This window comes from Pantherophis guttatus, chromosome 9 (assembly GCF_059756535.1).
Source record: "Pantherophis guttatus breed Tessera chromosome 9, ASM5975653v1, whole genome shotgun sequence".
NCBI lineage: Eukaryota > Metazoa > Chordata > Lepidosauria > Squamata > Colubridae > Pantherophis > Pantherophis guttatus.
The window spans coordinates 22,206,307-22,221,409 of NC_142071.1; the positions used below are offsets into that span (position 1 = coordinate 22,206,307).

The window sequence follows — 15,103 nt, forward strand, 5'->3', positions numbered from 1 at the left end:
TGTTTAAGAAAAAATAATAATAAATGAAATATGGTGGCCTCTATCAGCAATGAACAGTAAACCTTGAAGCTGGATAGAAGGCCAGAACATGCAGAGTGTTGGCATTTGGGAAAAAACTGTCCTTGCGTCTAGTTGTTCTGGTGTGCAGTGCTCTATAGCTTCGTTTTGAGGGTAGGAGTTGAAACAGTTTGTGTCCAGGATGCGAGGGGTCTGTAAATATTTTCACAGCCCTCTTTTTGACTCGTGCAGTATACAGGTCCTCACTGGAAGGCAGATTGGTAGCAGTTGTTTTTTTTTTTCTTTCTTTCTTTAGACTTCTATACCGCTTCATAGTTCTTTACAGCCCTCTCTAAGCGGTTTACAAAGTTAGCATATAGCATATTGCATATTAGCATATTGCATTAGCATTAGCATATTGCCCCCAACAATCTGCCCCCATCTCCTACCCGCCTCCCACCGTCCTGTCCGCTCACACAGGGCTGCCCTCCTCAAGATACCGTCGTCCAGACAATGTCGGCTGGCGACGTCCAGAGGTAAAGCGTTCTCTGTAGGCGCTCCTGTCCTCTGGAATGAGTTACCCACCGAGCTTCGGACGGCGCCTGATCTCCGCTCCTTCCGTCGGGACTTAAAGACTTGGCTGTTTCAACAAATGGGTTGGCCCTGATCTTTGGGTTTTATTATTTTATTGTCGTTGTTTTAACTGGGTTTTAATTACGTTACCTTTTATTATTGTATGTTTTAACCTGTGTTCGCCACCCTGAGTCCTTAGGGAGAAGGGCGGCATATAAATTTTAATTAATTAATAAATAAATGAATGAATGAATGAATGAATGAATGAATGAATGAATGAATGAATGAATAAATAAATAAATAAATAAATAAATAAAGGTCCTCATTTTACCCACCTCGGAAGGATGGAAGGCTGAGTCAACCTTGAGCCGGTGAGATTTGATCTGCTGAACTAGCAGTCAGCTGAAGTAGCTGCAGTATTGCACTCTAACCACTGCACCACCTCGGCTCTTTCTGCAATCTAATTATCCTCTGAAGTCTGTGTCTGTCTTGTTGGGTTGCAGAGCCAAACCAGACAGTTATGGAGTTGCAAATGACACGTTTGACCCCTCCCTCCCTCAGGCTCAGTCTGGTCGTCTCTGACAATATCCTTGGTTTATAATTTCAGGACTTGCTGCCCTTTGCCAGTAAGGGGCAGTTTGATGAAGCTGGCCAAGCCACCCTAAATGGACTCGACCAACCAGAGCAGACCCCAGTGGCCCCAGAGACATCGTCCTCCCTGGATCAGCTGCCTGAAAGCCAATCCCTGCAGCTTCAGCCGCACGAGCAGACAGTGGTGGCTACCCCAAGCCTGATGACAGCAGACGACATGCGGCGAGCAAAGCGTATCCGGGTAAGTGAAGAACGCAACTCGCATTTATGTTGCATTCATCTACGGCAGTGTTTCTCTACCGTGGGAATTCGAAGATGCGTGGACTTCAACTCCCAAAATACCCTAGCCAGTATAAACCAAACTGTTCTATCTATGCATGGAATTAAAATTTTCCGAGTGCCAAATTAGGGAAAAGTCAGCATTGCGGGTTTTTGCCTCTTTGGAAACTTATGCTGCTCTTTTATCAGGAGTGAAATCCAGCAGGTTCCGACAGATTCTGGAGAACTGGTAGCGGAAATTTTGAGTAGTTCAGAGAACCGGCAAATACCACCTCTGGCTGGCCCCAGAGTGGGGTGGGAATGGAGATTTTGCAATATCCTCCCCCCAGAAGTGGGGAGGGAATGGGGATTTTGCAGTATCCTTCCCCTGGAATGGGGTGGGAATGGAGATTTTGCAGTATCCTTCCCCTGCCATGCCCACCAAGCCATACCATGCCCACCAAGCCACACCCACAGAACCGGTAGTAAAAAACGTTGGAATTCACCACTGTCTTTTATGAATTATTTTGGGTGGTGCCGAAACGTCCCACGCTGGGGAAACTGGTTACCAATTGAAATTGATTAGCTTTCATTTGAGACCTGGCTCAAAAACAGTAACTGTGAGAGGGACCTTGAAGTCTTAGTGGATGATCACTTTTAATGATCATCACTGCCAGCAGTGTGCAGCAGCAGCAGTAATGGGTTGCTCCCGGTTTGGTCCGGATCTTGCGAACTGGTAGTAACAGCAGTGGGAGGCTCCACCCACCTGGCCGGACATCATCATGGACGATCTGCGCAGAAGCGCGTGCACACGAGCGAAGCAAGCAGATTCATGCACGTGCTTCTGTTGTGAACTGGTAGTGGAGGTAAGTAGAAACCCCCCCTGAACAACAGCCAAAAAAGCTAATACAATCTTTGGTTGTACAAACAGAGGCATAGAATGAAGATCACGTGAAGTATTAGTGCCGCTTTATAAAACCCCTAGTAAGACCACACCTGGAATACTGCCACCAGTTTTGGTCACCATATTACAAAAAAGATGTTGAGACCTTGGAAAAAGTTCAGAGAAGAGCAACTAAGGCGATCAAAGGCCCGGAGACTAAAACATACGAAGAACGGCTGCAGGATTTTGGGTTTGGCTACTCTAAAGAAAAGAAGGACTAGGAGAGACATGACAGCAGTATTCCAGTATTTGAGGGGCTGCCACAAAGAAAAGGGGGTCAAATTATTCTCCAAAGCACCAGAAGGCAGGACAAGAAACAATGGTTGGAAACTGATCAAAGAGAGAAGCAACCTGGAATTAAGCAGAAACTTCCTAACAGTGAGGACAATAAACCAGTGGAAATTGGTTTCTGGATTCCAGCTTGCCATCAGAAATCGGGAGTGCTCCATCACTGGATGTTTTTAAGAAGAGTCTAGACAGTCACTTATCTGAAATGGTATAGGGCAGTGATGGCTAACCTTTTTGCTGTCGTGTGCCAAAAGCAGGGGGAGTGCGTGGGGGCCACATGTGCATGCGTGCCCACACCCATAATTTAATGTGCCCTGCCCCCCCGGTGCATGTGCGCGCAACCCCCTGTGCTCCCCCCGCTTTTGGCACACGATGGCCCGGTAGGCCCGTTTTTTGCTCTCTCCAGGCTCCAGAAGCTTTCTAGGAGCCTGGGGAGGGCAAAAACAGCCTTCCCCACCCCCCTGGAGGCCCTCCGGAGGCAGAAAACAGCCCGTTTCCCGACTTCCGGTGGGCCCAGAAGGCCCGAAAATCAGCTGTCCGGTGCGCGCATGTGTGCTGGAGCTTAGCTGGGGCAACGCTTGCGTGCCCAGAGATATGGCTCCGCATGCCACCTGTGGCACGTGTACCATAGGTTCACCATCACGGGTCTCCTGCTTGAGCAGGGGGCTGGACTAGAAGACCTCCAAGGTTCCTTCCAGCTCATTCTCTCCTAAAGAGTGTGAATTCTAAAGGCTCACGATATTTGGTGAACCTTTCCTGGTTTGTACAGGCTGGCTGGCAAGCAGGCATATTCTGAACAGCTGGATGAGGTGACGTGTATTAATGGTTTGTTGCCAGCACCATCTGTACATATCTCATTGTTAGAAGACATGGCCAAAGATGTACGGTGACCTTGACTAATCCACTACATTTTCTGAAAGGCACGGATTTTGAGATGAAGGCACTTCTGCTAAGCTTTTATATTTGGGTAGGGGGGAAAAGATCAGCTAAGGGCAGGTAGGTGCTGCTACCTACTGGGCCCTTGTTGCTATTTAGTAGAGGTTTTTCAAGTTCCCACAGCTGAACAGGTCCAAGAATCTGATATGCATTTCCAAACTCTAGCCAATGCCCCCCAGCAGCTTAAACCTTTCCTCTTCCCAGCTTCTGCAGTGCAAACTTGAATAAATGAAAGCATTTCCAGTAAGAATGCTGCCCACTGCATGATGTGGGATCCGTACTACTAGTCAGTGTGTTTTTTTTAAATTACACCTTCTACCTTGCCTGGATTTCTTTCTCTTAAAGTCTGAATAGGAATTAATATTTCAAGCTTGGGAAACAAGCCATGTTTAATAAGGGAAGAGAAATGATAATTCGTGTGTGCAAATTTTCTATAGGGTTTTCTCCTACTCTGTAGGGGTGTACAAAGTCCCTGCTGCCTTTTCCATCTTCTGCTGGGTTGGTATCCTGTAATTGGAGATTTCCTGCAAAACAGTGGAGAAATAGCTCCCGCCCAAATTCTTCGCTGACATCAAACACCCTCATTTAATTATCGAAGCACACAGGACATTTGAAATTAAGACTGCCCCACCAGCTGCGAACTGCTCCGACCCCAGTCTAAAACGGAATGATTCCAACTGAAATGGGTTAATCTAGGTGGAGATGGGAAACATTTGTGGAATACTTTTAGTTTCATGTCTGTGTAAAAAAAAAAATAACTACAACTAAGAATGAAGTTCCATAAGAAGAATATTTGAAGATCATATGTTAGAATCATTATTACTTTCTGATATTCGACAGCGAGATGGGTGGCATATAAAGAGTGGTGGGATTCAACCCGTGTAACAACCGGTTCGCTCAGCACACGCTTCGCGCTTTGCATGCACAGTGCGTTTGAAAACAGCTCTAAAACTTACCTTCTACTGCAGCCCCGGTAGGTAAACAGCTGAGACACGGCAATCCGCTCTACCGCGCCTATCAGCTGGGCTTCAAACAAAGGAAATATAGGTCGGTATAGCTGATTGTCGGAGCGAACGCTCTCAGCTGATCATTGGAACTACCGATTCGCCCGAACCGGTCCAAACCGACTGAATCCCGAATCCCACCACTGCGATATAAATTTAATAAAATGAATGAATGAATAAATAAATAAATAAATACTTCCATAAGTGATACTGTACAGTCTTTTGTTTTCCTTTCTTGTTCTGAGTCAATAACAGGGTTCTGCAAATTTGAGCACATTTTTGTACCTTTAAGGGGAAGCATCCTTTCTCATAAAGGGAAACAATGTTAAGTCTCCAAAGAGTTGCACAAAGTGCTATTCTTTCCTAATTTAAAGTGTCTTTCTTTACTTTACTTTTTTTCCCAATTACTAGAGTCCAACTGTTCATTGATATGTTACATTCTTCTTGTAATTATTTTTTGAATATTGCATGTTGTATCTTTGGGCAAATCTCTTTACACCACAGATAAGATGGTTTACAGGCTTTTCAGATGTTTGTTGACATGTAATCTCCTCGGTATCCTGGCTAGTTAACCTCTCCCGTTTCTTGGACGTATCATTTCAGAATGCAGCCCTCCAGCACTTATTCATCCGGAAGTCATTCCGTCCGTTCAAATGCCTGCATTGTGGGAAGGCGTTCCGTGACAAGGACAAATTAGACCAGCATTTAAGGTTCCATGGACGGGAAGGAAATTGTCCTTTGACCTGTGATATCTGCAACAAAGGTTTCATTAATAGCAGCGCCCTGGAAAGTCATATGAAGTTCCACCTGGACCAGAAGACTTACTCTTGCATTTTCTGCCCCGAGTCCTTTGACCGTTTAGACCTGCTGAAAGATCATGTGGCCGTCCACATTAACGACGGCTGCTTCACTTGTCCGACCTGCAAAAAACGCTTTCCGGATTTTATCCAGGTGAGTTTGGTGGAGGATCCACAGTAACGTCATTGATGGGTGCCCTTCCATGAGATTCGTTCCTTTAGACTGGAATCTGCAATAAAATTGCAGTTTGTAAGCTACACATCCTTTTCCTTCTACTGAGGTCTTTTCGACATGGGAAAAATCATATGCGTAACTTTTGAAACGGATTTCCTTGTTGACTGTTCCCAACCAGGTGAAAAAGCACGTGCGCAGTTTCCATTCAGAAAAGATTTACCAGTGCACAGAATGCGACAAGGCTTTCTGTCGGCCTGACAAACTGCGACTTCACATGTTGCGGCATTCGGATCGCAAGGACTTCCTCTGCTCCACCTGTGGCAAACAGTTTAAGGTACTTGTTCTGACCTAGGCTTCCCCAAAAAGCATGAAGGAGACTCCTGGTCCCGACAAAACCCCTTTTATTAAACGAACAGTGAATTCCTCTCATTCACATCCAGCAAAGTCTTTCAAGGGAGAATTTACAATCACAGACCTTATCTGGCTTAGAGAGCTGCTAGGCCCATATCTTCAAAACTTGGCAAAGAGTCTCGGAGAGTCACGAACCAATTAGGTGAATGAATTGTTTCCTGCAAAAGCCCACTCCCCTTTCGCTCCTCTTTTATTCCCTCTGGGAGGGGCCATTCATCATCCACCTGTGGCCTTACTCCTGAGTCGACCCTTGTTCTTTAACTGTTCTCTTCTCCTGGCAGCTCTGTGCATGCGCACACTGGGAACAGGCTCCAGTTGTTCATCTGCCTCACTGATATCTGCCTCTGAAGGCAGCTGATAACTGGCATCCGGCCCTGGCCCCTGCTGTGCCTCCGACGCAGAGCCCTCATCAGAGCCTTCCCCAGACTCCAGGACTGGCCCATGTTCCTCTCCAACCTCCTCACTGTCCGAATCTGCTGCCAGCTCTGCTGGCCGCTGGCGGGCCACAACAGATAGTAGCTCTGAAGATCAGGGATGGACAGCTGTGGCAACTTTACGACCTACTGACTTCAACTCCCAGAATGCTGTCTCAGGAATTCTGGGAGTTGAAGTCCGCCGGTCTTAAAGTTGATAAAGTTACCCACCCCTGTTACAGGTTCTTCTTATGCAGGAAGCAATAATAGGTTGACATGGCTGCCAAGGCTCTTTTCTGAACAGTAACCATCTGTCAACGCCCAACTCATGCTGAATTTGGCATGATGAATGATACGCGCCTTCTTGCCTGAGGCATGTGTACAAGTGTGTGGGTCGTGTTTTGGTTCAGCAAATGGGGAGCAAATGATTTGGCGTAATGGAAAGACACATTTAAAATACATTACAGATGAGTGAGTCAACAGTGTTGTGAAGCTTCCAGTGGAAGGCACAATCCCAGACCTGTTTGTGTTGTTGCAACGTTTAGGATTCTTACTGTGAGATTAGACCAGGAATGGGAAATTTCAATGATCAACAACTTTGTGAAGCGTGGACAACAATGTGGAATTCTGGAAATTGGATTTCTAGACTATCTGAAGCACCACAGCTTGATATTTTCTAAATCAGAGACAGGGTGAAATTCAGCAGGTTCTGACAGGTTCTGGAGAACTGGTAGTGGAAATTTTGAGTAGTTCAGAGAACCGGCAAATATCACCTCTGGCTGGCCCCAGAGTGGGATGGGAATGGGGATTTTGCAGTATCCTTCTGGAGTGGGATAGGAATTGAGATTTTGCAGTATCCTTCCCTGGAGTGGGGTGGGAATGGAGATTTTGCAGTATCCTTCTGGAGTGGGTTGGGAATGGAGATTTTGCAGTATCCATCCCATGGAGTGGGGTGGGAATGGGGATTTTGCAGTATCCATCCCATGGAGTGGGGAGGGAATGGGGATTTTGCAGTATCCTTCTCCTGGAGTGGGGTGGCAATGGAGATTTTGCGGTATCCTTCCCCTGCCATGCCCACCAAACCCCGCCCACAGAACCAGTAGTAAAAAAATTTGGATTTCACCACTGATCAAAGATATCTTAACAATGAACTGAAATTTGCAAAGGAAGCATTTGCTATACATTCTAATATATTTTGAAGATTTAAATGTATCTTTTTCTATACAATTCCCCTTACAGTCATAATCATCTCAATTTATATTCCTCTATGCTTCACACATGAATGTAAATATTCTTTAATTTATCTTAAATGTCTTTACAAATGGAAGGATTCCGGTCGCAAATCCGGTCACAATTCCTTTAATATTTTTGTGGGCACTGTAGATTGGTTGATAAAATTCTGTTATCCGTCACCGAACAAATTGAACAAAGTTTTAACGAACATATTTTCTTGCTTTTATTCATGATTAATTTGCTTTAGAGGCCAACTTTTACATTTCGCTATGTGACCCTGCATTTTGCTTTTCTCGCTACTCATTTTTCTTTCCGATTATTTTGATTCTTCCCCCATCCTCCACCCCCAGAGAAAAGACAAGTTGCGAGAACACATGCAGAGAATGCACAATCCAGAAAGAGAAGCCAAGAAAGCAGACCGAATTAGTCGCTCCAAAGCCTTCAAGCCCCGGATCGCCTCTACGGATTATGAGAGTTTCATGTTCAAGTGTCGCTTGTGTATGATGGGTTTCCGACGACGAGGCATGCTGGTTAGTTAGATATTCCAGACTCCTCAAAATCCTAGCCTATGAAGCTCCACTAATGAAAGGTGAAGGTTAAGGGTCCAACTCTGGAGCATCTGCTCATCTCTTGTTTCCCAGTTGAGGGAGCCAAGACCCTTTCCGTGGTTTTCAGCGTTCCAAGTAATACACCCATAGCAAATAGAATTCCAAGGTAGGATGATTCCTCAAAGAATAGTTTTATTTGAAGATATCATAGTGGCACAGACCGTTACAGTGGTTATGTCTGCTGTGTAGGCAGCTCTATTCTGAGATGCATTTCCTGCCTCTCTAGGAGTTGCCTTCAGCTCCTTAGCTTTCGGGAATCTGCCTCAAATGTATCAGGAAGACATGGATCCCACTTCTGACACCATGTTTCAAGACGTTTAATCAAAATGGAGTTAACAGTGATAAGTCATCATTAGGAATATATATATATATATATATATTTGCTGTCTGAAAAAGCCTAGGATAGTGGATGTGATTTCACTGAGCTATGGCTGCAAGTTGAGAAACTTGGTTTACGTAGGAAAATACCCGGCTGAAGAAAAATATACATATATCCAGATATACTGTATATTAGATATATATTGTAAGATATATATTACAAACTATTCTAAAAATACGAGTTCCAGGTATATTAGTAAAAAGAGAAGCAGACATACTGCGAACTCTGGAATTTAAGATTTTAAAATTTTAAAAGAATTAAAATTTTATTATACTAAGCTTTCGTCAGCCATCTGCTGACATCGTCAAGAGTATTAAACTACCATTACAGAGATCTCTGCCTTTATATGCCATTAATCAATTTAGCCCTTGCAGGAAATGCATCTCAGAATAGAGCTGCCTACACAGAAGACATAACCACTGTAACACAGACTGGTAAAACCGACTCTGAGAGTTCCCGTGGTTTTCCACCTCATTAAAAAGTGAAAGTTTCCCTTTCCCCCCAGACAATAAGTCACATTGTCCAATCTAGGTGCTAGCCGGTTGCCTGGTTACTTCTCTCCTCCTCCTCTCTCCAGCTAGCTATTGGAATGTCCTTGGTTCACAGGAGAAACTATTTTTGTTTTGGCTACAAAAGCCCAACTGTCTCTATTTCCCCCTCCCTATCCCTCATCTCCAGTGTGGCAACGCTGAAGTCTAAAATATGGCCTCGGTGAGGCCATCTTCAGGGTTGACAGTGGTCATGTGGCCAGCATGACTATATGCCAGGACTCATGGAACGCTGTCACCTTCCCACCAAAGTGGTACCCACTGATCTACTTGCATTTGCATACTTTCGAACTGCTAGGTGGGCAGGGGCTGGACCAAGTGACGGGAGCTCATCCTGTCGCACAGCACTCGGGTCTCAAACCCAGGCTGTCAGCTTCCAGCCGACAAGCTCAGTATCTTTAACCACTGAACCACCATATGCTCTTCATGAATTAGACACCATTTTATGAAGGCATTCTGTGTGAGCTTGAAGTTTTTTTTGTTTTGTTTTGTTTTTTAAATTATGAGCAAGGGTGAACAGTCTCTAAGGCTGAGACTGCATGCAGAATTGAGTTATTTTTGGAGTTGGAAGAGGCTCCTGAAAATGAATCACTGTTTTCCTCTGCTGTCAACGGAAAACCATCTTAAGTTGGCCATCCCATATTTGGAGCAAGGATTATAGGAATATCAAGCAAAATTACATTCTTACAGAAATGCCCTTTGTTGTTTCTCTTAAATATTGCTTCTATGAATTTATGGCATTTGTCCTCCCATCCTTCCTGAGAACATTGGAGCTTCTCCTGTAGTATTCTCACAAATACCCTGTGCCAATGGTTAGATTTAAGAGGAGGATTTAAGATATGTCTGACCACGGATTGGAAGTTTGGATCTTGAGATCCTAATACTATACACCAACCAAGGACCATATTATTTATTAAAATCGGGCTCTCTTTGCCTGAGAAACAAGAGAGGTACTTGACTCATAAATGAAGTATTATTTGTAGCATGATGTGTATAGGTTCACAAAAGGCTGAAAACAGTCATGAGTTCTTCCTGGTTCATCAAACAAACAAATTACCAGAGGCCCAGAAAAATCCAGTGTGTGCCCAACCAATAAAGGATTACCGTATTTTTCAGAGTATAAGATGCACCTTTTTACCCAGCTCAGCTGTTTTGCGCAGGACTCTGCTGCTTGCTGCAAAGAGGTAAATTGTTGGAGCAGATTTTTTTTCCCCTTTTGCTAATCAAGCTACTGAAAACGAAAATGAAAGTAAAGCAGGCTGTTTGCTGTTTGCTGCAAGGAGGCAAAATTGCTCAGAGGCAGAGGGAGATTTCTTTTTCTTCTTTTCCTCACCAAAAATGGTAGGTGCGTCTTATACTCAGGTGCGTCTTATACTCTGAAAAATACGGTATATGTTTAGCCGTAAATCATTTGATGCTCAGAGTCCACCCTGTTCTGTTGGTGTTTTAGTTTTGCTGACAACTGAATGGGGATAAGACAGTAGGTAGGTTAGCGTGAGATCCACGAACAGGGCTTTTAAAAATCATTAGTATTTCTTTCAGTGGATTTATATATTTCTTGTCTTAAATTTGATAATTTTTTCAACACTGGTGCCTCTGAATTTGCACAGCGCATTCAGAGTAGACTCCATTTAATGCAGAGTGTCAAACTCAAGGCCCGTGGGGTGCTTAGATGTGGGCCCGCCCTGAAAACAGTGGAAGGACCGGGCCGCGGTGTCTGTGCAGCGAAAATGGAGCTCGGGAGGGGCTCAGTTTTCAGCTGCGATGACCTGCAACCCTCTGCCAGTAAAAATGGAGCTTAGGAAGGCCGTGCGCGGCCGGCCCACGCTCCGTTTTCAGCCGCAACAGCCTTCTGCAACCTTCTGCCAGTGAAAAAAGACCTCCATTTTCGCTAGCACAGCTGGAGGCTGTCACGGGCAAAAACAGAGCTTTGATGAGTGATGTTAAGATGGCCACACCCCCACACAGCCCCCCAGTCAAACACAACCCTGATGCGGCCCTCAATGAAATCGAGTTTGACAGCCCTGATTTAATGACTTCTTGATGGTCGAATACTATATTGACTGTTGAGTGGGAATTTGTATTTTTGCAGTCGATGGACCACACTTCCTATTGGTCTTCTTGCTTTAGGATTCCTGGATCTCTATGCCTTATTGTTGCAAGAAACTAAATATATGGTTCTTTATTTGTGGCTCTAATGCTTTTTTTTTTTAAAGTGCTTTCCTTTTTTTTTTAATCTTAGGTGAATCATTTATCAAAGAGACATCCTGATATGAAAATAGAAGAAGTGCCAGAGCTAACACTGCCTATCATCAAGCCTAACAGAGATTATTTTTGTCAGTACTGTGATAAGGTATGAACTGAACTCTTATCTCGGCTGTATACACACTTAGTGACCGTTCGAAAAAAGTGTGAAAAATGGTCGTAAGTTACATTTTTTCAGTGCTGTGGTAATTTCAAATGGTCACTAAGTGTTGCAGCATCCCCTGGTCGTGTGATTTACATTCAGATGTTTAGCAACTGATTCACAGTTATGACGGTTGCAGTGTCCCGGGGGGGGGGGATCCTGTGATCCCATTTTGTGACGTTCTGACAAGCAAAGTCAATGGGGAAGACAGATTCACTTAACAACCGGGGGACTAATTTAACACCTGCAGTGACTCACTTTTAACAAATGTGGCAAGGAAAGTCGCAAAACGGGACAAACTCACTTAACAACATAAATTTTGGGCTCAACTGTGGTCCTAACTCGAGTACAACCTGTAAATGTAACTGATCTGGGGATTTTCTTCCTGCAGAGAGATTTGTTATTTGTTCGGAAGACCCAAAAAGAGAAATTTCTAGGAGACACACACACACAATTTCTAAAAGAGGATAAGTGTAACTCTCAGCTGAAATCATGTAAAATATTTAAATGCATGTGCAGCTGATTGAGGGCACCATTTCCTCTGGTTTCCTCCATGCGCCCCAAAATAATAAGACCTCCCCAAAAATAAGGCCAAGAGCTTATTTCAGGGTTCAAAAAAATATAAGACAGGGTCTTATTTTCGGGGAAACACGATATGAAGTGGCCTCTTTCACAAAGCAGTTGTGGCAACAGCTACGGATACAAACCACAACTAGCGTGATCACACCTCTGTATTAATTCAAGCTGAGAACAAATGTGAGACCTTTGTTATTAAAAGAAATATCACTCCAGAACTCATTATTTTCTCGCTGCTTCTTAGCTTCCTAACACCTCTATCCGTGTAAACACAGGAACAAAGGAAACAACAAATCTGTTTCTGAGTTTATTTGTTTATTTATTGGTTAGATTTATATGCCGCCCTTCTCCAGAGACTCAGGGAGGCTTACAATGCGTTAAGCAATAGCCTTCATACTTTTGTATATACCTGCTTAGTAGGGCTTTTGTCCCCCTCCCCCCACAAGCGGTGTTCTTTTTTATACAATGTCAGCTTATTGCCCCTACAAACCGGGTCCTCATTTTACCTACCTTGAAAGGATGGAAGGCTGAGTCAACCTTGAGCCTGGTGAGATTTGAACTTGCAGTAATTGCAGGCAGCTGGTGTTACCTAACAGTGATTTAGTCTGCTGTGCCACCAAGGCTCTTTTTCCACATAACAGCTGATGGAAGTAGAAATTGTTATCCAGGGGTCTCCATGCAATTGGCTGGGGGGTTAACACCTGACTCTTTGAAAGGCCGTGCCTAGGGTCATGGATTCATTTTTCTCTTCTAGGTTTATAAGAGTGCCAGCAAACGGAAGGCCCACATTTTGAAAAATCACCCAGGTGCAGAACTTCCTCCCAGTATCCGAAAGTTGCGTCCAGCGGGACCAGGAGAGCCAGATCCAATGCTGAGTACGCACACCCAGCTGACTGGAACAATCGCCACGCCGCCTGTTTGTTGTCCTCACTGTTCCAAGCAGTATAGCAGTAAGGTACTGCGGATATATGCCTAACACCCAGATATTTTCACCTTCTTGTTGTTAGTTGCAAAGTCGTGTCCGACCCATCGCGACCCCATGGACAATGTTCCTCCAGGCCTTCCTGTTCTCTTCCATCCTCTGGAGTCCATTTAAGCTCATGCCGACTGCTTCAGTGACTCCATCCAGCCACCTCATTCTCTGCAGCTTCTCTGTAGATGTCTGTACTGGATAGACTCATTCAATCCTGGCAAGACGATGCCTGAACACCTTAAAGTTTAGAATAGAATAGCATTCTTTATTGGCCAAGTGTGATTGGACACACAAGGAATTTGTCTTTGGTGCATACGCTCTCAATGTACATTAAAAGACAAGATACATTCATCAAGAATCATAAGGTACAACACTTAACGATAGTCATAGGGTACAAATATGCAATCAGGAAACAATATCAATATCATAAGGATACAAGCAACAAAGTTAGTCATACAGTCATAAGTGGAAAGAGATGGGTGGTGGGAACAATGAGAAGATTAATAGTAGTGCAGACTTAGTGACTACTTTGACAGGGTTGAGGGAATTTTTTGTTTAGCAGAGTGATGGCGTTTGGGAAAAAAAACTGTTCTTGTGTCTAGTAGTTCTGGTGTGCATTGCCCTATAGCTTCGTTTTGAGGGTAGGAGTTGAAACAGTTTATGTCCAGAATGCGAGGGGTCTGTGAATATTTTCACAGCCCTCTTTTTCACTTGTGCAGTATACAGGTCCTCAATGGAAGGCAGGTTGATACCGAGTTTCCCCGAAAATAAGACCCTGTCTTATATTGTTTTGAACCCCGAAATAAGTGCTTGGCCTTATTTTCGGGGAGGTCTTATTATTTTGGGGCACGTGGAGCAAGATGGGTCTCCTCTTTTCGTCTTACCTGATTTCCAGCTCTGAGTTTAAATATTTTCAGGGAGAGCTTATTTTCGGGGGGAGGTTTATTTTACCGCATGCACTCAAAAGCCCGATTGGGCTTATTATCAGGGGATGGCTTATTTTTGGGGAAACCGGGTAGTAGAAGTTCAGTCTTTGTAAAACCATTTTCCAAGTTTGTTGTTCAGAGCTGAGAAATCAAGACTTCATGCCAGGATAAGAGAAACAGTAAGTTTAGGTTGTGCTTCCATGTATGACTACATTTTGACCAGACTAAGGAAGATGTTCACAAACCAAGCTGATATTTTTTTCGTCTTCTAACATTCCTTCTTTCTACTTCTGCAACAGACCAAGATGGTGCAACATATTCGCAAGAAGCACCCGGAGTATCCTCAGATCCCAACGAACACGATACATGTGCCACTCACAACCGCAGTAATTAGTACCACTCCTGCTGTCTTAACTGCTGACAGCACTTCGGGGGAGACCGTGGTGGTAAGAATTCAGGGATATTCAGTATTCGGAAGATCCAATGAAATAAAATAGCCAGAAAAGGCCAAAAGATTAGGGTTTTAACAGATTAACAAAGTTGGAAGGGACCTTATAGGTCATCTAATCCAACCCTCTCAAGTAGGAGACCCTACAGCAGTGATGGCTAGCCTTTTCCAGACCGAGTGCCCAAAGCGTGCGCCCAAATCCCTAAAATGCAATGCACGTGCAGGCCCTGCACATGCGCACCGCCCCCCGCGCATGCACACACGCACCCTGCATGCACCCTGCCTCTCACCAAACGGAGACCCGACAACCAGCTGGCTGACGGGAGGCATGGGCACATGCGTGATGGAGCTGAACTGGGGCAACGGCTCACGTGCCCCCCACACGCCACCCACATGTACACCCCCCTCACACGCCCCACTCCCCACACAACAGGGGCCCAACGACCACTGGCAGGCTGGAGGCACGCGTGCATGCATGGTAGAGCTGAACTGGGGCGATGGCTCGTGTGCCTACAGAGAGGGTGCTGCTTGCCACCTGTGGCACGTGGGCCATAGGTTCGCCATCACGGCCCTAGACCAGGGGTGAAATGCTCCCGGTTCGGGCCTGATCGCCCGATCC

At 44.8% G+C, this 15,103-nt stretch overlaps 1 protein-coding gene across 4 annotated transcripts in view; it reads left to right on the top strand.

Moving 5' to 3' along the window:
* Window positions 1-15,103, top strand: part of PRDM10 (PR/SET domain 10) — a 66,176-nt gene that overhangs the window by 41,039 nt on the left and 10,034 nt on the right. For all 4 annotated transcript variants that reach the window (XM_034421964.3, XM_034421969.3, XM_034421965.3 and 1 more), the window contains exons 11-17: window positions 1,178-1,402; window positions 5,194-5,541; window positions 5,741-5,896; window positions 7,970-8,149; window positions 11,397-11,507; window positions 12,892-13,092; window positions 14,336-14,482. In XM_034421964.3, the coding sequence (XP_034277855.1) occupies window positions 1,178-1,402; window positions 5,194-5,541; window positions 5,741-5,896; window positions 7,970-8,149; window positions 11,397-11,507; window positions 12,892-13,092; window positions 14,336-14,482 (1,368 nt within the window). The remainder of the gene's footprint in view (window positions 1-1,177; window positions 1,403-5,193; window positions 5,542-5,740; window positions 5,897-7,969; window positions 8,150-11,396; window positions 11,508-12,891; window positions 13,093-14,335; window positions 14,483-15,103) is intronic.